This window comes from Marmota monax, unplaced genomic scaffold, assembly GCF_021218885.2.
Source record: "Marmota monax isolate L192 unplaced genomic scaffold, Marmota_monax_Labrador192_F-V1.1 WCK01_AAM20220418_F8-fsc00030, whole genome shotgun sequence".
NCBI classification, from domain to species: Eukaryota; Metazoa; Chordata; class Mammalia; order Rodentia; family Sciuridae; genus Marmota; species Marmota monax.
In genome coordinates, this window is record NW_026691988.1 from 10,059,178 (window position 1) to 10,086,186 (window position 27,009).

The 27,009-nt window shown below is 40.1% G+C and overlaps 1 protein-coding gene across 2 annotated transcripts in view; it reads right to left on the bottom strand.

The window, feature by feature from the left end:
- The window catches only part of Nhsl1 (NHS like 1), a 126,681-nt gene extending 110,789 nt beyond the window's left edge, over positions 1-15,892 (bottom strand). The window contains exon 1 of one of the 2 annotated variants that reach the window (XM_046450292.2): positions 14,836-15,892. In XM_046450292.2, coding sequence (XP_046306248.1) covers positions 14,836-15,037 — 202 coding nt within the window. In that variant the 5' untranslated portion in view covers positions 15,038-15,892. The remainder of the gene's footprint in view (positions 1-14,835) is intronic. The other variant, XM_046450299.2, reaches the window with a different exon arrangement.
- Positions 15,893-27,009: the final 11,117 nt, after the last annotated feature.

The window sequence follows — 27,009 nt, forward strand, 5'->3', positions numbered from 1 at the left end:
TGTGCTCCTTGAAGGACTGACTCCCATAAACACAGATCAAAGGCAGCACCCTCCACCAAAAAACAAACAAACAAACAAAAACTAACCTTAAAAAAAGAGGTCATTTGTATCATTTTCTCCTATGCATCTGAATAATCTGAGGAAACTAACCTTGAACTACAGAAACAGGTGCAACTCTTCCGCTCACAAAATCACCATCCATCCTAAATCATTCTTAAGAGAAATCATTCTACAGATCAGAATTATTCAAGTTCATATACCAGTCAAGCAGGAGGACCCTCGAGCTCTGAAATATAACTATTTTTAATCATCAAGCAAAAAGGTAAAAAGAAAGATACATTAATATATGAATAGGAAGATACACTGTCCCAATTAGAATGTCCAGACTCCTGATGATGTCTGCATAGATAACTGAGTACTCTAACATTTAAATTACTTAAGACTTATAAATTTAAAATATCTTGTTTTGAAGCCAACTATATACTTGAAAAACTCAAAGCTCTGAAAAGAAGTATAGAATTTCTGTAAAGAGGTGGTTTATTACTGAAATCACCACATTCACCGACGTTTGACCTACTTTAACCGTGATGCCAACACGTCAAGGAAGAGCTAATCATTTCCCTTTCAACTGCCAAATCTCCTGAGCAGTCAGGCAGCTTGAAACTTCGGGCATGGGGAAGTTATTTCAGGACCCATAGGATTTATGATGATAATGGTCTGAGGAAACCACAGCAGTTAGGTCTTTCCAGTCTTTTCCCCTGTCCTTAGGAGTTTAAAAATAAGCAAGAAAATCATTCTTTAAATTGGTAGACCAATTTCAGGGGGTGGAGTGCATGCCGCAGCGCATGATAATCACAGAGTCACAAGGTCCACAGAGAACCACATCTGCCACAAACACAGTTCCTCCTGATCCTGCTCTTTGATTATGCCAAGCAGGATCTGAGCCCTTGCCCTTTTAATTTCTGTTTTACCTCTTTCCTCTCTCTCTAACCTACTGGCAGTGAACTTAAATTCCAATAAAAGTAACCTAAAAATGTGCTTATGGTAATGGCTGAGATTTACTTGTGTTCTATTTTTATCCAGTGTATCTCTGCAAAGTCAGCTATTAACTACAATAAATCTAGAAGCCACTGGGTGTGTGTGTGTGTGGTGGGGGGTTATATGTCAAAAACAAAATACTGATTTTGAAGTTTAAAGATGCATTTATTTCTTCTTTTGAGGCAGGTGTGCTTCTGACAGCTCTATTAAGTTCTTAGACTATCTCTAGGGACTTCATTCAATTCATTAAAAAAAAAAAAAAAAGTGCAGCCTGGGGCCCAGCAGCTCCTTCTCCTGGTCCCTTTCATTATTTGAAAGCAGAATGAATTCTGGCTTCCAATGGAGGTTATTAGCAAGTCGCCTGTCTCCTGTGCATCTGCTTAGGAAACCCTTGGTGTGATTCAGAGTAAGCAAATGCTTCTGAAATCTGCTGTCAGGTCAGCCAAGGAATCTGTCACTTGACCTTCATAGAGCAGTCAGGAATGTCAAAATTAAAGAAACTAATAGAAAAGAACATACTTTCAATGCCACGTAGGAGGGGAGGGAGGAATGTAAGGACAGAGCCTTAGTGGGCGCCCCTGGTCCTGAGGTCTGAGCAGCCTACCTCATCTGTCCAGATCCTCACTTCTGATCTGTCCAATGAGGGATCTGGCCAGGTTTTCTCTGAGGCTTCTTCCAGCCCTAACACTTTGGACTTGTACTAAGGTGACTCTATTGGGATTCCTTTGCACATCAATTTAGAGACTATACCCAAATATCTACTAAAATGCTCTCAATCGCACTGACAGAAGAAAATATATGGTCATTGCTTCAATAAGATCTCTCTAAGTAATTATTTAAGTTGATTTCTCTAATTATATAAATAAATAAACTGGAATTTTTTGAATATTCATTTCATCAGAAAAGAAAGACATCTCTGAAATTGCTGTAGCCTCTGAGATTTTATAACCAAAACAGAGTAATTTTGTCGGGCACCAAAAGCTTTTCCTATTAGGAGTGAGCATCTTGGATCAATTCTCCAGTTTGGGGGCAATGTGAGAAAGGATGACAATGTTTTTAGAAGTTGTATTTTTCTCTGAGCTTCATTTCTTGAGTCACAGAGATTTTAATTTCTGTTTTCAATTAATTTAAATTGCATTCAAACATTTTTTGAAGCTCTCTGATGTATAAATCAAAGTACTCATTGAGCAACTACTGTGGGCCCACGATGCAAAATGGAGATCACAGCATTTTGAGACAGACTATTAAAAGGTCACATGAATTTTGTGTATGGGGATATTAGGGGTTTATTAAGAAATTCATGGAAAACCGGAGGCTCAGTTCAGATTTCTCTGTCATGTTTTTTATAATTCCCATTTGTATTAATGAGGAACAAATGTTGTCTGAAGCTGAAGGCCAAAAGTATTTAGTGGGGCAGAATTGGTTTTAAATAATAGAAACAGGTCTTAATTTCATCATTTCTTGACTTCTTTAAGGTAGATGATATGAAGAAAGATATGACGTAGAAAACTTGGGGAGGAATGTAAATTGTGTAAAAACTAAGTCAATTTTTTGATGTCCAAATAGCAGAGGAGAAAGGAGAAGCAACAGAAGGAGAACTCAGGGGTTATCAGAGAATGTGGGTGAAGCCAAACTTAGAAAGCTATGCTGGTTTCTGAAGGGCAAGGAGGCCGTAGATGGTCATCCTCTTTGCAAAGCCAGAGTGATTACAGGAGTGTTTAAAACATAATGCTTATAAAAAGAACTGGGATGGGGCGGGGCCTGGGGCACAGTGGTAGAGCACATGCCAAGCATGGCACTGGGTTCGATTCTCAGCACCGCATACAAATAAATAAAATAAAGGTCCATCAACAACTAAAAAATATTAAAAAAGAAGAAGAAGAGGAGGAGGCGGAGGAGGAAGAAGAACAACAACAACAACAACTGGGATGCCCAAATACAGCCACAGGTCAGAAACACCAATGCGTACTTTATTAAATGGTGCTGAAAAGAAAATGGAAGAGAAGATAAACATGTAAAAAAAAATATTGACATAAAATATTTTAGTAACATCTACTCAAGAGATCACTGTTCTGACAAACTCAACCACTCAAAATAAGATCACGAAGCAGGAGGTCACAATGGCCTCCAACCAAAGGGCATGACGCTGGGGATTGTGCCTCAGGATCTCATTAGTCTTCGGGTCAATATGGCTGCAATAAACTGGATTGCTCAGACCCTCCCCGCAAGTCTCAATTAGAAACACCAAACCAGAAAGCGGTGGGACTGGAAGAGGCAGCACAAGTACAGAGGTAAAAAGAGAAAACCTTTCTGCACAAGGACAATATGAAGCAGTCCCTGTGAGCTCAAGGACACGAGGTGGAGATCCACTTCATGCCAAAATAAGGATCTTTACAACTTCAGCAGCCATCAGGTCATCACCAGATTATTATGAGGTTCAATGACTTTTCAAGGACACCTAGACATCAAAATAAAATTAAAATTATATCCTGCAGATGGAGCAGAGTTATTTCAGGGTCAAGGAAAGAGAATGTGACTAAGTCACAAGAAATGGATGCAGATCCATTCTTGAACCACATATTATTCACATGGCTCCAGACAAGTCATTTAATCTTTCAGGGCCTGACTTCTCCCAGTAAAAGGAGATGATGCCACCTGTCCTGCCCATCTCACAGGATTGTCATCATGATAAAATGAGATCAAATGGTTGTGAACACTAAGTAAACCATGACCTGAAAGTTAGCTCCACAGGTGTACTACAGTTAGCTCCACAGGTGTACTACGTTCACAACAAAATATTCCAGATTATTGTAGACTTCGGAAAAATAAATGAGGCATCCATTATTACGTACAATTATAGTACACCAATATAAAATGGAAAAGAAGAAAAAATAAATAAATGAGGCAAGCTTCTGTTACATGGAAAAAACCAATAAGTGAAAGGCATATTTTGCTAACATTTTATGCAAGCTAACACATAGTCCACAGGCTCATCATCTAGGAAGGCCTCTCTAGTCAACCACCAGTCTTTTACAACAACAACTTTATGTTTCAAAGAAAATGCTTTTTTTTTTTTTTATTTAGTTCAAACATAGAATCTCCAACACATACAGTCCAGAGCCCAAAGATTCAAAAGCAGTTAAATGGACCAAGCATCTCAACTCATTTTCTCCTGTGTGAAAGGGACAGCAGGCCAAAAAACACAGTGACAGAGAAATCTATAGGAATGAGGCAGACACTGGCCAGATAGTGGTATTCATGTGCTTCCCCCAGGGTTGGCCCCCAGATGTGAGGAAACAAACACTGTGCTAGGGCAGGCATATTGCAAATTACTCCATCCTGCTGTGACTGCTCCTTTCACACGGACATGGTCCCAGGTGAGGGGTTCAGAGGGAAACTCAGGAAAATACCCACTATGGTGGATAAATGGTTAGAAGCTCACAGTCACGAATTGGTTTTTAGACCAGGCAGTTTTCTGAGATGCAGTCCCAATCACACTGTATCACAAGGCACCTGGAGTGTGCCAGGCCTTTCTACAGAAAACAGGGGACCCTGCACAAACTTCACCCTGCTTACAACTTGCATGTCTCTGGAAGGAGCTCTCTAGTGCATAAGCATCACAAAACCCTGCTGAAAGAACTGAAGTCCACAGACAGCAATATTTTGCAAAATCAAAGTTATGACCTAATAGGGAGTCACAAAATCAAGTTGTTAGGCCAAGACTGATATTTTCTATTTAATAAAGTAGAAATAAAACAAGAGAGACTAGAGAGCACATGTGTCAACACATGGTAAAGGGACGTCGTTTCACAAAGCTTTTAAGTATGTGTACATACACAGACAATGTGCAGACTTGGAGCCAAAGAGAAGTATACTCATTACTCCAGACACAAGCAGAACTTTTGAAAGTCTCTGTCATAAATAACCGTAATGATGCTTTTGGGGCACAGGAAAAAAATAAATGTTCACACCACAGTTCCACTGCAGAAGATTCTTCCCTCCATTTGAAATGAAATTTATTGTAGAAAAAAAACTAGCTCAACTTTTTCAGAAACCAGATAAAAAAAATCACTGCTTGAACTTTTGTTGAATTTTACGAGTTGGAGTTTGTACACGACTTTCAAGATTTCTTGAGTTGGTGGCACCATCTCTCCCTGGTTACAATGACACATGAATGAACACACACCAACTGAACAAACTAACACATCCCAGAGGGTGGGACGTAAGTAGAGTCTGATGATCCAAAGGAATGGAGGAAGACAGAGTCCCCCACCCTTCATAAAACAGCCAAAGCACACCCAGGAGACCAGCCACCTGAGGCCTGCTTATAAATCAAATCAAACTGGAACCCTTAAGGCAAAAGAACATCCAGGCATTCATATTTAAGGGCAAAGAACTGGGCTTGCAAAGCTAAAAGGGGGGCGGGGGGGAGCATTTAAATCATCTCTTTATAGTAGGAATAGAGTGTGCTGACTAACTCAGTAATAAAATCACTTTAAGGTAGAAATCAAAGTTATTTTTCCAGGAAGTCAATGTACTCTGTGTACTTTCTATTGTTGGGGGGAAGAAAAAAGATTATGTAAATAGAAAACTCCTAGGCAAGGAAATCCCAGCAACCACACCAAGCACCAGCCACAACCACCCACAAAGGTAAATTCACAAATTGTCTTTTGAATGCTTTGTAAAAGAATCCTTGACCAATCAGGACTAAAGCCACGCCTATACACCTGTGCTCAGGTAAGAATTCCAGTTGATTTCAAGATGTAATACAGGAACACCAGACACTGTTTCTGCCTTCGTTTCCAATTACCAAGTGAAAGAGAACCTTAGGGAACGGAGACGAGAATACCAACCGCAAGATAGATTTATTCTCATTTTCTCTTTTAAAGTTTATGATAAGAAAAAAAAAATTAAGTCATGCAGTTCACCGAAATCTCAGCTGCTTGTAACTTTTACTTTTCCTTCAAGAAAGACAAGCAGACATTGAACCCAAACTTGACAATCAGCTCATGCCACTAGAGTGAGTTCAACCATCGAAGAGATTAGCCTCCAGTCTTGTTTCACACTTTGTTCAACCATGTACACAAAGTTTATTAAGCTGTGCCTTAAAAACACACCTAAAATACTTGAAGTGCACAATTAATCATGCAAGCAGCACTTTCAGAAATTTAGGAGATGGCTCCAAACACTCTTAGCAAAGAAGCAGAACAGACACAGGGAGACTCTCCTCTCCTTATCTAGCTTATTCCCTCCAGTTCATGACCACCTTCTTCCACTATCCATTCATTACCACTCCCAACATAGTCTTTTTCAAACATAAGAGAGCATGAAAATGGCAGGGTAGAGTCCCTCCCTCTTCATTCACCATCCCTAACAAGTACCTGCTCGAGGATCAGCCCTGCGGGCCAGGTCTCTCCAGGTAATCTTACAATCCCAGCTATTTTGATCTTGAACCCAGGGAAGGCTCATGCCACAGTGAGTTTCTTTCCTTCCAGGTTGCTTTATACTGAGTCTGCTGAGCAATAGGAGCTCTCAGAACATAATGTGGCACATGGGAAATGTGCCAAAATCTGAACTCGAGGAATGAGTCCACTAGAAGTGGTAGAAGGGAAGCAGCAGCTAGGAGACCCAGCTCACAAATCTACCCCACTTCCCCTGGGGAGATGGTCTCCCACAACTGCTGGGTCAGGCAAGTGCTCACCATTTATTATGGTGTTTAAATGGCCAAAGTGTGGGGGAGGCCAGCACAGTAATGGGCTTTAGTAAAGAACTGAATAAATAATGGCTAGTTTAATATCCATGATAATCAGTCAGGCATCAAATGTCAGCCACAAAATGACAGGGAATGTCCTGAGACCCTCAATCAGAAGGCCCAGAAAAGAGGCGGAGTGCAGGTTGGGGAGGAGGGGAATTAGTCCCAAACACCCTGCCACCTATCTCAGGCTCCTCCAGCCTCACACCAGGCACATTAGTGTCCACAAAAGTAGGGATGTTGATTATGCATAGGTTTTCCAATCACCTTTATTAAGACAGTGATCACCAAAAATATCCTCTTTAATTAAGAAGATAAAAAATCCATCTGTGCACAGTGACACACACCTGTAATCCCTGCAACATGGAAGGCTGAGGCAGGAGGATCACAAATTCCAGCCTCAGCAATGTAGGGAGACCCTGTCTCAGAATAGAAAATAAAAAGGGCTGAGGATACAGCTCAGTGGTAAATTGCCCCTGGATTAAATTCCTAGCACCCACCCCCCAACCAAATCTAAAGTAATGGCCACTTGCATCTCGTAAAGCTAAAGTAAGTTTAACTGTATCTTTGAAAATCACAGAGGCTATTGCTACAGGAACAAGGAATTATTAAAACCTGTGACATCCTTTCATAAAGACAGCCTAACATAACAATCTGTAGGCTCATGACTGCCTTTCCTAATGTGCCTATGAAATCGCTCCAACCAGACCTTTATCTCTTTTCAGCAACAGCAGCCCTAGATGACCTGAGTCTACCCTCAACCTCCAAGCCACTCTACGGGCCAGGCCTAGAGCAGTCTCCTTCAATGCAGCTTTGACCAGGTAATCACACAACAAATACTTACCACCTGCAGAGTCAGACACTGGATAAGACACAGGCTAGATGTCAAAGAGCTTCAAACTCAGGAGAGGTAAGAAGCACACCCCAAACATTCTCATTTTTGCCTCAAACCAAAAATCATAGAGTCCATGACCCTAAATACCCTAGGTATTTTGATATTATTTCTCTCTGAAGAATTATACTTGGCCTCTGTCTCATCACATGAAAGTTTTCAGTTCTTTCTAAATGATCTGAAACTATCTTGCTCATCAAACCAATTAATATTTTTATCAAACACACATGGTATTCAGACACATTAAACAGATCAATTCATTCAAGGTATCACTATGTGTCTGGCTGTAGTAAGCACTCACTAAATATCAGTGATTGTTAATATTTATGGGTGGTCTGGCTGATTTAGACATGACGTTCAGTTTAGTATTTTATTCATTTCAGGATTTGACATATACAATGAAGTATGAATTCCCTGGAGGATTACATTCCTCCGGAGTTGCCTGGGTTGTACAAGTACTTCAAAACCACCTCTTTCTATACTGAAAATCAAAGATACATTTTGACTCAATTGTCTACTGTAATGAAGAGATTGCCAACCCAGTGTCCTCATCTAGTACATACAACCAGATCCACTTTATAAGTTGACACAGTATCTAAAAAACATAGCCTGACTTAGTACATTGTACCTGCTACCAATCTGAATGATAAATAGGCATTACTCCCATTTACAGAGATGAAAACTAGAGCTTAAAGAGATTTTGTGACTCACACCAGGTCACACAATTAGCAAGTGACAGAAATGAAACATCAAGAGGCATGAGCAAGGGAGGCAGATGGCGTAGGTCCTAAACAATACTATTAAGACATTGTCACTGAAGAGTCCAAGGATGAAGGCCACTGAAGGGTTCCAAGCAGGCAAGTCACACCACGCAACTTATGTGTGATGCTTAGTGGGATCACAGATGCTGCTGCATTAAGATCGGCCTGGATGGGGATGGGAGTAGGGTGCCAGCACACAGGTAAAAATGGGGAAACCAGCTAAAAACACACAGCATACTGTCAGGCTGTCTCTCCTTATCTGTCTGGGCATCCTCCACTCCATACCTCATATCTACTCACTACAGTCAACCTTACTATTTGGTCAAAACAGCTATGATCCAAGTTTCTGCAGAGTGCTGATGCATGTGTTATTTGGGTGTAATGGTAAACAGCAGGCTGTCCCAAAATTAAATTCCTAAAAAGTGAATCTTCTCTTTGGCTACACTCAAAGATGTCCAGATATTAAGCACACAGCATTACTAGAACCCACATTCAGCCTGTGTAAACAGCACCATCAACAGCCCTGGGTGAGTTGTGCTGCCGTGTTCATCAGCCATTTACTGAGCACTTTGCCTTGGGGGCAAAAAAAGATGAATTCGTTTGTTTGGCTGTCTGCCATAAAAGAGTTCACAGTCTAATCAAGCCACGGGCAAGTAAACAAATAAGTACAACCCAGCCTATGACAAATGCAGTTCCAGAGGGAAGAAGACAGAGAAACAACACAGAGGAGGGAGAAAGCAGCTCTGCCCTGGAGGATCAGGGGAGACTTCCCAGGCTGCTACGTGTGTTTGGAAGGTTAAGAAGGAAATCCTATGGTCTGGAGCTGGAATGCCCCCCAAAGGCCCATGTGCTGAGGTCCTGATCCCCAATTCAGCACTGTACAGAGGTACAGGTTTGGGGAAGTGATTATATCATGAGGGCTCAGACCTCATCTGCGGATTAATCCACTGATAGCTGAATGGACTACTGGGAAGTGGTGAAATGTGTAGGTTGGAGGAAGGTCACTGGGGATATGCACTGGGAGGCTATTTCTTATCCCAGGGGTCCCTCCCTGCCTTTCTCCTTCAAGTTGTTCATGTCAGGTTCTTGGTCACAGTGATAGAAAGTTGACTAACACAGAAGTCAACAGGCAGAGAAGGGGGCTGGAGCATCCCAGCACAGGGAACAGGAACTGGAGGGAATGGACCATGCAGAGTGCTGAGCTGTCAAAACTCCGGAGTCTGCATGCACCTTCAAAGGAGGGGGAAGAGGCAGATCACACAGGTTTCACTCCATGTGAAGAGATATGAGCTTCATTCTATAGGCAACACAAGCCCCATTGAGTAACCCAATTACATTTGTATTTTAGAAAGAAAACTCTGGGAACAGGGTAGACTCAAGGATAGATCAAAGTGGGACAATAGTAGAAAAAGCAAGAGAAGAAAGAAGACCATTCAGCAGTCCAGAAAAGAGCTGATAAAGACCAGAACCGTGAAGGCAGCCAAACAGGTGGGTACAAACACAACAGATCTTAAGGAGATAAAATTAATAAGATTAAAGTTAACTGAAGTACTTGATAGGAAATATTGGACTTTCAAAAGAACCCTGATTTGATAGAAAATATTATGGTCAAAAATCTATAAAAACACTGAAATTATATGGAAACATAACATATAATAATTACCCAAAAAACTGAATTATGAATCCTAGTTAATGTACAGGGTCTTCTGAAATTATTTTAGAAATCACTATTTGTAAAGAACAATTTTGAAAAAGTTTTCATAACTCAGAAAAGACATTTCAAGAGAAAAGAACACAAATTACCTCCAAACCCAAGCTCTGACAAGTTACTTCTTTTACCACTCTATTTTTAGAATTTTCTAAGTGTCTAATTCTCAAAACAAGTTCACAATCTTTTTTAAAATTAATTAAAGAGGGGTATTAAATAAAACATAATCTCAATAGAACTTCAACAATTTAATTACCAAATAAAGATGTTTTTGTAACAAAAAAGAGGCAGTGTGGCAACAGAGTGGCAACTTCAAAAGAACAAATAATCAAAGGTCAATCAAGGGCAGTTTCAGTGGACCAGATAAAATATTAAGTGGCACTCATTCTTTGTCTCTTTCACAGAACATCAACTTCAGGAAGAAATTAAGAAGGAAAACATTACATTTGCTGCACTGAGAGTATTGTTCATATCTCTTTTGTTAAACTACATTTAGCTATTTTTCTGATGTACAGAAAGGTCCTCAAAAATAAATAAAAAATATTTAGTTTTACTTACATATTTGGAATGCTACTTTGACAACATTTATCAATGTTTCTAAGGTTTCCTTAACTCCACAAAGAAATTATTCTTAAGTCCCATAATTTTAATGATTTCACTACTGAAAAATAAAGCATAGCTATTTACATGGAAACAGGATCTTGAACTTGCTGCTTTTGGTCTTCAAAGCCATTTTTCTCCATTATAATATCTAAAGTCATTACTAATATAATTATGCACAAGTATACTGTTCTTCTGCAACTATTTTATGGGGGGGGGACTGGGGTGAAATTACTTTATATATAGCCAACTATCACCCTCAAAAATTAATGATCTGGTGTATGGATTATTCATTGACTTTACAAGGGCCACCTCTGGACTTGGTTCCCCCTCTTGGGGGGCAGTGCTCAGGATCAAACCCAGCACCTTCAAATACTAGTCACTGGCTCTGACACTAATCTACTTTCCCAGCCCAACCTCTGGCCATTTTTGAAATTATTGGGAAGGGAGGGCACTAAAATTCAAATGAGGCAAATTTGGTAATGTTATTAAGTACATATGATGCAGTCCAGGAGAAAATGAAAATGCTGTTTAAAACAAGGCTTTGCATGTCAATTGCCCTCTCTGTCTGCCAACCTGCCAATTTCCAGATCGTCAATCACGCTTCTGCACAGCTAAACAGAGAGCTGGGGATACAACAAAACATGCTCTGCTCAGTGACAGTATACCCCATGATTATTCCACTGTTTTTGATTTTATACGTGAGCAAGGAAAGGCAAGCACAGAATAAATACTACTAATCATTAGTTTTTCTCAGGAACCTTCTACAGTGCTGGTAAAAAAAAAAAAAAAAAAGTGCTCGTTAATATTGTTTAATTTCATGCTAACATTCAGGAGAACATGAAAGTAAATAAAGTACTTTAACCTGGACCTTCTCATCCAAGCCATTCAAGGTAAAATTTTTCACAATTATCCTGCATTCTCTATTTAATTTCCCATTAGATGTCTTCTATGCTTCTCCATTTACATATGAACTCTACTTCAGGACCTATGTGCTAGATGTCTTTGTATTCTGCACATAGTATTCAGTTCCTATTACTCCAATGAATGTCCTCACAGCTCCATGTGGAAAATACACATTGTCTCACCTACAACTACACTCCCCTTCTCACAGGCATCTAATAAAATAGCTCATGATCCACTTAGTATAATACTTAAGACACTGATTCCCAATCTTGATTTGTGTGGTTAAGTCAAAACATCATTTGCTATTGTAAGGGATCACATCACTAAGATTTTACCCAATTCATTATTACCTTTCTGAGTACAAATGTTGACACAAGAGAGTTCTGAAACTTGTTATGAGTTGTAACAAAATAAAAGTGTAAGTACATACTGGTAGTTGCTATAGACATACCACTATGTATCTTCCAGAAACTTTTTAAATTCAGAAAAAGCAGTGTATTTGAAAGATGCATATTAGTCACTTCTAATCTTAAGGAAAGTCATTATAAGAAGACTTTCTGTTTCATAAAATAAATATGTATCTTATACAACTGTCTATCCACCCTGATAGCAGGGATTCATTCAGTGGGATTCCTTGTGCAAACCGGTGTCACTTACAGACAATGGGCAGGGAACAGACAAGCAGACAGGCCTTGCAGCAGCTCCTGGAGGTGGGGGAGAAATCACCAGGAAGCTGAAGAACCAGCCTTTCTGCCATCCAGAACCCACAGGTGCAGGCCTGACTTGTCAGCCTACAGCTGCCCCACTTCTCGCCATGCCTGATGGTAGTGTTTGAATGTGTGAGAAGGAAATGTGCAGCAGATTTTTGGAAAACTGTAAATCAAAGAATATTTAAGTAAGGTTGGGGGTTTGGGGAGTAAAACTAAAAGGAAAGTGGATTAGGTTGCATGTGGTCTGGGCAGTCTAATATAAAAGATGTGTTTTCCATTCCCATCAGACCAATATCTCTTCAAAGCATATTTATTGGAAACCAAATCCTAATATGGCCATTAGGTATTCATAGCACCAATCAATAATCCCTGCTAGAGTTTCAACGTATTTGATGCTCTCAAAAAGAAAAGAAAAGAAAACAAAACAAAAAACACTCAAACCTGCATATTTTTTCTTAAAGACTTTTTCTCTTTTGATCTACTAGTGTAAACAAATGTCATTTGTACATTTTTTCAGAAGAAAGAATCATATGGAATAAAGACCAACTGTTATAACATGCCCCTGAGACAATATGTCAAAGTTGAGGGCCAATTTTCTTTTGTAAGTGAAATGCAAAACAGAATATAATATTGTGAATTTTGATATACAGATAGGTTTTTAAGTATTCCCCATAACTCCACATGTCAAAATAATATTTATTTGCACCTCATCATTTTCTAAGAACCATATAAATTTACACATTGTATCATATCTCCATTTATCTTCATGAGGCTACTATATCCCATTACATGAAAGGATCAATGGCACAATCTTTCATACTGTTACATAAACAAGTCCTCCCTTCATTTTACAAGTTGCCTCTGTTTCTTATAATGACTTCTTTATTTTCTCCAAGTCAAGTGTGCAGTACTTTCTTCATTTTCCAACTAAAACTAACATATGTAAATTCATTCTCTTTCCCTTTAATGTTAATATAGATGAACCTTCTATAATGAAAGTCCTAAAGGTACTAGCTCGCATGTACACAATCTTTAACAGAAACTTGACAGCAGCTGACTTAAAACAAAACAAGTCCTAAGAAGCAACCTTCAGCAGAAGCCAAAGGAATCAAAACTACACCCTCCTGCAACCACAGCACTACTGTATCCACCCTTGCTCCAAACATTACAACCCAACGATTTCCCCAAACCACAGCTTATTCCTGATTTAGAAAAGTCAAGTTCATTGACTTACTAAACTATACAGCTCCAGCCAGAAAACACAAATGTCTCTTCTAACCAGGCAATTATGCAGCATCTGAACTAAAAAGCCATGTTTTCAAGCTCAGTATCAGTGGACAACTTTTGACCACCTTCTTGACATAATAAACAACTGACATGTTCAAAGAGTATTAACTGGTCCCTCCTGTTCCACAGTTTAATAGACAAACAGAAATGGTTTAACACACGTTACCCAAAGGAGACTGCACTCAATTCTCAGTCTGCACAGTGTAATTACTGCACCCATAAGCACATATTTAGCTTAGTTGATTCTCTCACATTTCAGCAGTTTTGTTTCCCCAAAGAGGGGGAAGAACAGGTCTGTGAGAGATTCTCCCGAAGTTTCTCTTGGCATGGGAAGAATGTCATGAACAGGGGAAACACAATCACTCTGACTGTCTAGCTTGGGCTCCTTTGTGATACTTAAATAGTGCTTCCCCACCAGGTTTTGCATCCAATAGAGAAACAGTTTTAGAGTTGAACAATTCAGTCCTTATAGCAAACATGCTAAGAGGAAGAACTCAGAAATTCTAAACACAAAGTAGGGGAGTGGTGAGAAATACGGAAAGTTTCCTTGTCTCTCAGCAGACCTGTTATCTTTCCTTACCTTTGAAGAGGGGGAAAAAGCATGCTAATCCTGAGAACAGAAATGAACACTTTGGTCTGAAAAGGAACTTGATAGAAATCCAAAAACTCTTTTGGGCCAAGATATCAAAGGTAAGTTCCTGTATGTTTATTCCCCTCCCTGTCATATCCCAACACCTGTCTAATTCATGCATTCATGTAACTCATTAGTCTTTTTAGAAGAAAAAAAAGAAAGAAAAAACTATCAATGATTCCCAAAGTTTTCTCAGTTCAGTTTCTCCATGTTCTAACCCCAGATGGTAAGATCAGAAGATTCCCCACCTGATGGTGGTGGTTTTCCATTGAACTTCACAAAAGTCACATGAGGGTGTGGATCTGGAGAAGGGATGGGGGGTATTGGAGCAAAGAATAGCTATTTTATCCTCTTGGAAGGGTACAATCTCAAGGCAAATCTAATGGAGAAGCATCTGCATTTTAGACATGTAAATAAATGAATGATGCTGCATTCCAGTACAAAAAAAAAAAAACACCACCTACCAATGGAGCAAATCAGTGATCGAAATAAATAATTCTACATAACAAACTTTTAAATGCTTAAATTAAGAAAAAAAAAATCAAGTCACCTTTTGTGAGCTGGGTTCTGTATGTCCAGTTTTCGTCATCTGCTTCCACCTGCTGCCCATAGACCGACAGCTCTCCATCACTGCGAAACAGCCTCTTTGTCTGCCTGGACAAGGAGGAGAAATTTATCCAACTCACAGCACGTGAGAGAGACCCTGAGTTTGGTTTGAGTCTGAAGGAAGCTGAAGAGCCTTCCTTTTTCATCTTCTTTCACATCAAACTCGGCTAGAGACAAAGGACAGCCAGATAAACAAAAAGCTTGGTTTTTTTAAATTGGCCCAGGTCCTCCAAATTGCCTGCTGCTTCCCACTTATTCAGACAATGTCGAGAGTCAGGCATGGAATTATGCAAAAGGCTGCTTCTGACAACCGATTAAAAAGAAAAATAAAGGATTAAGAAATTTAAAAAATTTTTTTTTTACCCTGGCCACATACTGGTACTCAGTTCTAGGTCAGGGATGTCCACAGTCAAAAAATAAAAATAAAAAATAAATATCGGCACAATTTCTTTTAAAATGAAGCAGGCTGTTCATTTCAGGCACACTTGTCAGGACTTTGTAAAGAACAGAACCAAGGCACTCCGACACTTTGGTGTGTCCCTAGCATCCCAAACTGTAATCCTACGCCTCTCCTAGGCATCTTTACCCACAAGGGCAGAGAGCCAGCTGTCTGGTGCGCAAGGACGTAACTTCTCACCCTGGAGAAAAAGATCCAGCGTCCAGCAGGCCCCCAGCTCAAAGTTCACGCACACAGGTTACTCGCGAAAAACCAAAGGGCTCAGCTCTCCTGTCCCGGCAGAGCGCAGAATCATAAACCGCCCACTTGCCCTCCTTCCCGTCTGTGAAGCGCTCGGAGCCGCAGGACTCCACAAACAATAAAACAGGCTGCGTGGCTATTGCTTGGATTACAGAGGGAGCGCTCCCCTGGAAGACGATAGGCTTGCCCGCCACTGAAGGCACCTCATTGGAGACGGAAAGCCCCGCCTCTCCACAGTCAGTACTCCAGAGGCAGCTCAAACTTCTCAACTCTGGCAGAGCTTTGGAAATGCAAATGGATGCAGATGTCTGATGATTTTTTAAAAGAATTTGCTAATTAATTATCAGATCATACTTCTGAAAGTGCAATTTTCAGAAAGTTTTAATACAGTATATAGTTACATACAAATCCAGCATTCCTGGTGGACTGAGAATTGTCATCACCTAAGGAAATACACTAACCAAGAAAATGAAATGACGCAACTCTTCCTTCACTCCTGGCTTTCAGCAAGGTGAAATGCAGCACACGTGTACCTGTCACCACTTCCTTCCCTGCTGCTACCAGAAGAAGAGAGTGGGGTCCAGGACTACCTCTGCCTCCCCCACTGGTAACACCTCCAGCTGGATTATTCCTCTCTACCTTTGAATAATCCTCCTATCCCAGAGGATCATCCTCTGAGAGCTATGTTAGAGTAATTAGTTGCAGGCTCTAACCTCTAGCATTCTATACAAAATATCTAGAGTCCCATATAATACAGTCTCCGAATCTGTCCATCATAGAAACTTGGGTCAGCATTCCCTTCTCTAATGTATAAATCAGAATAAGCAACAATTGGAGAACTAGAGCCTTCAACTTTTCTTTGCATCAAACAAATGTGTTAAAAACCAACAAATACAGTGGAAAATAAACTTTGATTAAATGTCATAACAGCAGAACTCTGTAACATATATCTAATCCAAGCTTGTAAGAAAAGCTTACAAGTTTACAAGGAACAGAACATTTGTAGAAGAAGAAATCACAGAAACCAATTGTTTCTAGGATGGGCAGCTCATACAACACTGTGAACTCAACAGAAAACAGACACAGAACCAAAGGGTGAAGGGATGAAATAGTCCAGGTGGCACCAATACTGATCCCATTAAAAGCTAAAAGCGACCTCAAGAGACCATCTGGTTTAAACCCTTCAAGTTATAGAAAGGGAGACTCAGGCCCAGTATGTGCATACCCACTGCCATGAGGACAGTAAAGGGGAAAGGAACAAAGTTGCATCAGATACCACGGGGGTCAGAGCTTCACCACTTACCCATCACCAAGTGCTCTGAACATGCTTCAGCTCTTAAATTGGAATGATATATCTACTTATCCACCATGATATGATATAGTTATGTATAATACCAGTGGCTAATGTCAAAGTTCAAACATCCAGTGCATTCTGTCCCATGGAAGGACACTTTTGAGAATCTAAAAATACAAAAAGTTTTAAAAACACTCACCAGAAAGTACATAAATACCTCCAATGCTGTTGCCATTTTAGAGGTTAATGGGACCTCCTGACACAGGACCTCTGCTCTCTAAAGATTCATGCACCCTCAACAACGAACATCATTCTCTCTTCCCTGTTGTTCATATCCTGCAGCTATATTTTTTAATTTAGAGATATCTAAGCCTAAACCCTGTGCTGTTATTGATAGACCAGAAAAAAAAGTTGGCTGCTGCCCTCCTCAGGGGTATGTATACATACAAAAGCACAAGGGCACTGGTGTGATTGGTAGCCAGTGAGTTATCCTCAGGTACCTCCCAGTCCTTGCATACATAGGGGAAAGGGCTGATGAGAGTAACTAGAAGAAAGTTCACTGCCAAGCAACTAAGAACCAATAATAACTGTTCCATTCAAGGACTAGACTCAAGATTTTCCCTAAATAAGCTGGATTTATTTATTTACTACTTTGAAGATTATAGCTGAAATTATTTGAAGGGGAAAAAAAAACAAGCAATTATCCCTAAAATTAGACAAAATTCTAGATTTCCAGAAACCATGTTTTCATGAATCACAAGACCTAGTGATATATTTGCACAATAACCAATCCTTTGCTTACTGACTAATCCGTGGTTCTGTTATGTTGGGCCTTGATTATTAAATCTTCTCTCATGTAAAAGAAAGTCAAATAAATCAGAGTTGCTAGCAGCCATGAGAGAATGTAATGGCTTAAGTCAGTTTTGGAGGACATATTTAAATTTTAACTATTCAAGTTAACATTCCATTTTGCTTAGAAGGTCCTACATGGGCTGCTTGAGAATGTTTTACATCGATTCACACTGTATTTACCTAGCCACTATAATAAACCACCCATTGTAATTATCTAAACTATCAAGGCAGCAACCACAGCCCTCCACAGAGGTGCTATGTGCCATGTACTTTACATATACTATGCTAATCTTCACAATAATTCTACCAAAGACTATCTCTACTTTTAAGGAATAATTTGTTTCCAAAAAACTTCAGCTGTAATCATCAAAGTAACAGCACATTCTAATTTAACCATTTTTTCCCCATGAAAATCTACAGCAGAACACACTCCACCTAGACCTTTCAAACAGACATGCCGAACAGATTTTTATCAGTGTTCCAACTGTGTTGGGCTTTCCCATCTCCCCTCTCACCGTCGGGCTGTCAAACTGCAACTTCTGCTGTCATCACATGTGCCAATAACCGCTCCCTCCCACCAATTTTCCACTGCTCAGCTCCAGGCACCAAGAAATCAGATAAACAAGCTTGCTTAAATTATAGGTTTCGCAGGATTCTGGAAGAATGAAATGTGTAGCTTTAGAAGGGCTTTGTTGCTGCTGCTGCCTGCCCAGTGCCCTTGTCCCTCGCTTGTGTGATGGAAGCCCAAAGCTTCCAGTGGCTGGATAAATGACCCCAGAAAGACCTGATGATTGACTGCCTGCCTCTTTCATATTAACTTCTTAGCATTTGAGAGTTACCTTCCCATCATGAGAAATTATATTATTCCAGGAATAATTGAAGTAATTCATTCAAGAAAAAGTCTCTAGAAAAACTGGGAGTTACCAGAATATATTACAAGGGAAAATTCTAGAATCATCTTCCTGCATCAATTTGGAAAGATTTGAGTTTTTACCAAGAGTCAAAGGGATATATATAGTGGATAAGTTTGGGAAGGCCTTGCCAAAAGACACAATAATTCGTGTTTCAATGCATACCAGCATCCTTTAAAAAGGCATTTGGCTCTAATGAAAGTTTTTGATTTAATAAAAATTGTTAGACATGAGAGGGTATGGGATCAGAAAAACCCCTCCACCGATCAGGCATGTAATTGCTCTAGTTGCCATCTGTGTAAAATGCCAGCCAAGAGCAGGAACTCATTTCAAGTACCATCAGTTTGTGCCCTCAAAGGCCTCAAATGAGCAGTGACTTTTAAATTCTATGTGCGCCTTGTCTGCCCTGTCTAACCTAGAAGGGAGGAGCCTAGCAGAGCCCTGATGCTGGAACTCAATGGGGTACAGTGCTGGGTTATTAGAGTTGGTGGCGTGGGTGAGTCTGGCTGGGAATGGAGTGTACAACCAGAAGGCTTATGAACAGAGACAAGGTAGGGGAAACATAGAAGGCAGCAGTGAGAGTCACTTAACACTGTCATGTTCTAAACAGCCCTGATGGAGGGGGGGGGGGAGCAGTGAAGTGTGGGCCTTATCAGATTACCACTGAATCTGCCAGACAACCCTCAGGGACCTTTAGCCTCTAGCACAGGGTCCAATAGGTAGGTTTTCCCGACTGTCATCTCCTGTGAATAATTTAAGAGTTGATGTAAATGAGATAATTTGTAAGCACTAATAATAAAAGCTTATCTCAGTATCTAAAAGTAAATAGCTTGAGCCAGATATTTATTAAAAAAAAAAACAAAAAAACAAATTACCATCAGAATCCTAACAAACTCTCCCCAGTACACCATCTCCAACTTCCTTTACCCATCTCCCATCCTCTCCCCACTGTCCTGCCCAATTAAACAACTGAGCTCCAGAAAGAGGTCTTGGAAGAAAACACACGTTATTCTTTTCACGACTGGTCCTATTTTTAGGTTGTCCTCACCAACCACCACATCAGTGTCTGAAAGGAAGAAAAGCTCTGCCTGTTCATTAATGCCTGGCTCTAGAAGCCATCATCCCTTTCCATAGAATTACAAGCGTTGTGCTCTTAGATGGAGAGACTGATGTTCGTGTGTAAACCCACCTTTCAGTGCTTTCATGAAAGGCCTCTGCACAGAAGTGACATTCTGAGCCCGAGCCGTACTGTTCCCATGGGATCCCTTGGTACAGGAGCAAAATGGCAGCACATTACTACCCTTGATCCCCTGAGGCAGAGCACACTGCCAGGGATAATGGCTGTCACTAGTGCAGGAGCTGCAGCTGAAGACAATGGGACTGTCAGAGTCTTGGTGAGCAGTTGACAGCCACAAAGGCACACTGTTCCAAGCTTGACCAAGAAAACATCCAGGAACCAAAAGGTTCAGATGACAAGGTCTTCTGAAACCGAGCATCCACTGTCACATTTTTCTAATGAGACAACCAAGGACAAGCTTGTTCTGAGACCAAAATAAAACTCCCAATAAATAAATTTTTTAAAATCATGATTTCCATTGTTCCTGATATCCTTCCCATGGCCTCTCCAGTGATCATTGTACTCCTAATTTTTTCTATCTTCTCATCCAGGTTTCTTTGCAAACCTTAATGAGTTCACAAATCATAAGAGATCTTATTAAAATACAGAGTCTGATTCAGACCTGTGGAAGGGCCTAAAATTCTGAACTCCTAAAAGCACCCAGGTGATACAGTACAGGGGATCACCTTTGAGTTGGCACAGCACTAGACTCCAATGCCCCCGAGGGCTGGAGCCGGGCTGTCAGCTCCCTGCAGTACCTCACTCACTGCCAGCATTTAACAGGTGTTGGCTGTTAAATGGAACCCATCCCTTCATTTCCATGGTTCCTTTTCCCTTTGATCTTATGGTTCAAGGCAAGGAGAGAAGCAGATCTTTATAGTGATCATTTCTTTATCCCCAAAAGCAAAAGTAAAAATTAAGCTGGCCATAAGAACATAACCTGAATTATAGGATTAATAATAAAATTTCATTATTCATAGTTAGACTGCTTCACTTTGAGAAGGGTTATTAACTTATAGGTTCTATGCATCTTTCTTAATTTAACAGGACATCTTAGTTTCTTAGATCATCCATGCACCAAAACTCCAGAACCCAATGATCCAACCCAGAACCTGGGACAGTCTAATGTGAGCCAAAGCCTGCACTAGTCTTGGTAAATCTGCAGATAGGCTGGGAGCTCCCTGGTTCCACCAGATGACTTTAGTTATTCTGTAGCTGTATCAGTTTCTCCTAGTAGATGTTTAAGGCAGAGAAGCTTCAGTCAACCTTAAGTGATTCCCAAAAAGTTTATTCTATTTAGCTCAAGAGGATGTGGCTTAGTGGTAGAGCTGCTTGCTTTGCAGGCACGCACAGGCCATAAGTTTCAATCCCTCAGACTGTGTGTATGTGTGTGTGTGTGTGGGGGGGGGATAAAACAAAAATGCCTTCCCCATTTAGCTTTATCTTTAAAACTATATTCACTTTTGCTCTACAGAGCACCCAGAACATATCTGGTTTTTTAACAGGTATTTTATCAATTCGGCAAACCTCTACTATACTTCACTACATGTCAGAGACTCGTATTTAATCCTGCTGATACCAGCTGTGATTCCAATGAACCAGATAAAAATCTTACTTCTAACATACCTGTTATCAGAATTGAGAATAAAGAACTCAAAATTCTTTAATCAGTGTCACTCAGAACCCAAATTCTAGTATATCTTCAAGGAAAGAAAGAGAAACCAAATATATATGTACAAGTTTATTCAACCCTTAGGCATCAGTCTACATCACTCTGTGAGTCACCTCCAGACGTGGAAAGAGCCCAGAGAGGGATCAGTTCAAATGCGTATTGATCCCCGCTAGGAAATCAGCCAGGCAGGCTGAGCATATAGCACAAAAGATAAGGTCCTACCCCAGAGGAATTTAACATTACTGTAGGAGACAGATAAAGCCCACAGCTACTTTTAACAAAACACAACATCACACACACACACACACACACACACACACAGGAAACAAGCAGGGCCTTGAGTCAAGCCTCCAGGGGTCTGAGTGGGTTCTTCAGGATGGAAAACACTCTCTGAGCTAAGTTTCCAGTGGTCAGGGGTAGGGAATGTGCCTGACCAGTGGTTGGTAAACCCTCTCTCAAGTGTGGCAGGGGTTCACAGGAAACCCAGATTTCTAGTATTTGCCAGTTTCCGTGGTGTAAAGACTCCCACCATGGCCAATTTCAAACTACCAACAATTTACAACCAGTCTACAAAAATGCTGAAAATTCAAGAGAGGGCTCTCACAGTCAGTGTATTCTAGCTCTACTATACCATTGAATTTGGTCAGCTGCTTATGGTAAAATCAGTGATTGGGAGAAAACTAAGAGCACCATGATCACTAAGTTTTGTAGCATAGGTAAGAGGAGTGGTGCCTATGAATGTCACCTTATGTAGAAAAAAAAAGGTATGCAGCTGTGATTGGCATGAGACTCTTGAGATTAGGATACTGTCCCGTGTTCCTGGGTGAGCCTTAAAAGCAATCACACCTGTCCTTTGTAAGTAAAAATCAGAGGGAGATTTCAGAGAGAAGAGGAAGGAAGAGGCAGTATGAGCACAGAGGACAAGACTGAAGTGATCTGACAGAAAAGCTAGAAGCAGTGAGGAACGGGAGCTCCCTGGAGCCTCCAGAGAGAGTGCAGCCTTCTGGCCTCCAGAACTCAGGAGAATAAATTTTCATTGTTTAAAGCTACAAAGTTGGAGGGGGGTTTTCACAGCAGGTACAGAGAATGCAAGGATATACCAAGGGAAGTTTTCAATCTGATATATTTTTTAGCATCTCTGTTCTCTTTTTTTTGTAAGAGTTCTAGATTTTTTGATTTTGCATTCTTATACATTTCAAAATTCCTAATTTCCTTTTAGCTATTTATTTTGTGCCATTTGTAAAATCACAAATTGGGAAAACATAGTCCAATAGGAAGTACTTGAAATAGCAATAATTACCAACAATGACATTTATGGAGACTTTTGACAGAAAAACTCTAATAAGAATCTGGAGTATATATGCCAAGTGTTCTAACTGAGTAGCTGACACTAGACTGGTGACTTACAGTGTGATCTGAGCCCTTCCTTTGAGTTGTTTCTGTTCTACAAGCATGCGTTGAACAAGAAAATTACAACAATCATAAAAGAAAGGAAGTTTTGAAGTTTCTACCTTGAGGTTTGTGTTAGCCAGGGTCCCAGTGCTGTGACAAAATATCTGATATAAACCAAAGAGGAAAGAGATATTTTGGCTCATGGTTTCAAAGGTTTCGGGCCACGGTGGGCTGCTCCATTGCTCTGGCCTGAGGCAAGGCAGAAGATCATGGCAGAAGGGTGTAGCAGAGAAAGCTGCTCCTTCATGGCCACCAGGAAGCAGAGCAAGAGGAAGAGGCTGGGGACAAGAAATACCCTTGGGGAACACCCCCAGGGACCTACTTCCTCTAATCATGCCCCATCTCCCAGTAGTCCAGTTAGCTACCAATGGATTAACCCGCTGTTGAAGTCAGAGCCCCCCATGACCCAGTCACATCCCAAATCCCCACATCTAAACAGTACCCCACTGGGGAGTCTCTTCACAGGTGAGTCTCTTCAGGACACATAATATCCATACCATAACAAGGTCCCACTAAAATCAATTTTAAGGCAATAATGCCTGCTTGGGTTGTTTGAAAATACTTTCTGATTTTTGTGTGAGGTAGGTCATGAATATAATGAAAACTGGTACTTTTTTTAGTCAAAGTGGTCCTAACTTGAAGAGTAATTTTTTAATTATTCAGAATGTTATATAGATGGACGTAACCTTCAGTTACTTCAGATTATTATACTTCATCAATTCCCCAAAGCCCTTTTACCCTAGAGGAATAACCAAGTGAAAACAGATGAGAATTTAAAAAAAAATTTTTTTTTTAAATGTTGGCCAAAGAAAACAGAAAATCCTGAAACCAGTCAGCAAATAAACACAATGACTAACTTACCTCTAGTCACACTACTCTAGACAGATCCTTGCTGCCATCCTGCTACGGGTAGAGTCAGAACTACTAAAGAAACCACAAATGTTCCTGTTTTTCAAAGATCCATTCATGAACAGTGCTGAAATTATGCTCCAAAAGTCACATGCAACCTTCTCTGAAAAAGTGTGATAGTAATCAAATAGACATGGGTTTTATGCCATTTTAAATTAATCATACTGCTATTTCTCTGTATTAATGTAACTTATTTAAAACACTTGTAACAACAAAAATCCCTCAGTGTCACAAAAAAAAAAAAAATGTGCATACACACTCTTATCCTGAACTTACATGAAGCCAAATAAAAAGTTAAGGTCTTATTCAGAACACCTGAGTCAAATCACCTGGGACGGTGGTGGGGGAAGGCCAGGAAAGGTTATTAAAATCCATATTCTGGATCCTATTTAGTACATACCTCTGTAAAGGAGCCTGGGACTTAAGCTTCCAAGAGGAATCTTTGTTATGGTAAAGTCTGAAAATCACTAGTTTCAAACTGTTAAATTACAATTCAAGTAAATATGCAGAGTTGAAGTCTTTACTTACAATTTTCACTGAAAATGCACAAACATTACAAGTATAGACTTAGTACTAAATGAATTAAAAAAAATAGAGAAGAATGGCTGGTGCAGTGGTGCACGCCTGTAATCCCAGTAACTCAAGAGGCTGAGGCAAGAGGATTACAAGTTTGAGGCCAGCCTCAGCAACTTAGCAAGGTCCTAAGCAATTTAGCAAGACCCTGTTTCAAAATAAAAGGAGCTGGAGATGTGGCTAGTAAACTGCTGGACCACCAAAAAAAAAAAAAAAAAAGACTAGTATACCCCCCACCCAAAATGCTAGGATGATATAACTAACCACTAGTTACTACAAGCAAGATATAGCATAATGGTTAATTTTAAGAGTTTTACATTTTAAACTTTTATATTTTTTTCTACAGTTAGTATGCTAAACAGTCACTATAAATTTTGACTTAATAATTAACAGTTTGCCATGTTCATTTGTTTGCTTGGGGTCTTTTTTTTTTTTTTTTTTTTTGCTTCAGTTTTTAAAATATAATATGTTACGGATAAAAAATACCCCTACTTTCCCCATTGCCCTGGAGAAACCAGGTTTCTAAATTCGTTGTGCTTCATTCCCAGACCTATTTTTCCACTTTTTCTACATGCCTGTGTGTTCATCAACAAGACATAGTACTGTGCTATGTTTGCATTTCATCGATGAAATTATTCCACCCAAGTGATTTTTAAAGTTATTTTTATAAAATGATATTTAAAACTTTCCACTCACTCTGCAACTAAGGGAGCTACGAACTTGACACCCCTCATAAACCAATATACCTGATCCTTTCCCCACACCCTTGTTTGGCTAAAGGAACACTTCAGAGTTGGATATATTTTAAAAATTTGCTGAAGGACATGGCCTTTTCTGTCTCTCCCACATATTGTGTCTAATAAAATTGTGCAGGTTGCAGAAGAGCATTTTCTTTAAAAATGTAACAAATTTAGATTTCTGGGGATCATAGGAACATTGGGGCTCAGGATAGCCACTCCAAAGTATGACTGTGGGAGACTAGAATGTGAGACCCTAAAGTATACTTCTGGGGCATATTTTGAGATGGGTGTTCTGAGACATTGCTGACTCAGAGGTCTGTATCTGTAGAGGAAATCTACATTCTTGGTACGTGAATCAGGATGAGGGCTGCTGCAGACAGCTTATTACCTAAGAGACTTTATCTGCACAAGACAACCTGATTCACTGTACATCTCCTCCCTACACCCCATAATTTGTGTCATCATCCCCTTCAAAAGCCCCAAGCCCCTACTGCTTTCGGTAGCTCAGATGTCATGTAAGTTTCAACAGTCTGACCTTCCTATTTGTGGAATTCTTGTATGTAGATAATTGAATATAAGTTTTCTCCTATTAATCTGTCTTTCATCAACTGAATTGTAGCACCAGGGAAGGTGGAGGAAGCCATCTTCCTCTGCATAAACAACTTGGTAGAACAAAAAGACAGCTTTATGTTTTTCTCTTCGCCTTAACAATTTTTGCAGCCACCTGCACTGCCGACTCTCCCAACAGTTTTCAAAATCTCCAAATAAAAAGCTCTTTAGAGAAGGGGAATCCTATTCGAAAGTGACTACTTTAGTTGTCCCTGTGAAATCACATTTGTCAGAGACTTCAATCAACTTGTTTCGTAAGGAGAAACTTAGAAAAACGAAAGATTTAAAGAGCACTTAAGACACTCAGAAATTTGGGGTTGAAATACCTGTTTCCCCAGGGTCAAAACTGGATAGTTACATCAAGAGAACTTCCATTATCATAATACACTACTCAGGCTCCCCAAATGAACCTTAAAGAGGATGAAGTACTTCTACAAGTGAACGCCAGGCACTTCCCACTGATGGCAGAGAGGAGGGGCAGAGATTGGCAGGACAAAGGAAGGAAGGCAGTAGCTTTTGACTTTCCCTCCTCCCCGCCAAGGCCACAGGCACCTCCAGAAGACATTAAGAGCTGTGACAGTGCTGTCTCAGAAGGCACCCAAATGAGCAAGGTCCCATAGACATTTGACTGTACCACCCTGGGTCCTCTTGCCTATGCCCAAACCCTGCATGGCAGATACCAGGGACTGAGGTGGCAGGTGACCTCACAGTCCGTGAAATAGACGTGACTAGTGGACACATCTAGATGATGACTGGTCTAGGCCAGAGGCAGGTGATTACAACTATATTTGATATATTTGGGGTAGGGGGTCTGGAAGGGACAGTGAGACTCCCATATGGAGGGAGGGTTCCCCACCTGGAGCACCCAATTCTCAACATAAAACCAAAAGTCTCAACTGTATTTTTATCATTTTGCCTAGTTGTTGGACACATTTTTCTTCCCACAATGTTGTGAGGCAATTAAAAGTGTGAAATCCAGGCAAATAAAAGAAATTACTACAAAAATAGCACAGATGTAGCTACCTTACCTCAGGTGTAATGTCACTTATTTAAAATAGCTTTAAAAAAAGAAAATTTAGTCAAATTACATACACACACACAATGTGTCTAAACATTTGCTCAAGTTTGCTTTACTAATAATTTTTTCAATAATCACAGAAGAAAATTGCCAGTCACTGTACAGCTCTATAACACTATTCCTGGTTATAAGAACACACTTAAAAGTATGTTTTTCTCATTCAAAATAAAGGGGAAAAAAAGTTAAAGATATCAAATAAACTTTAGTTGATAAC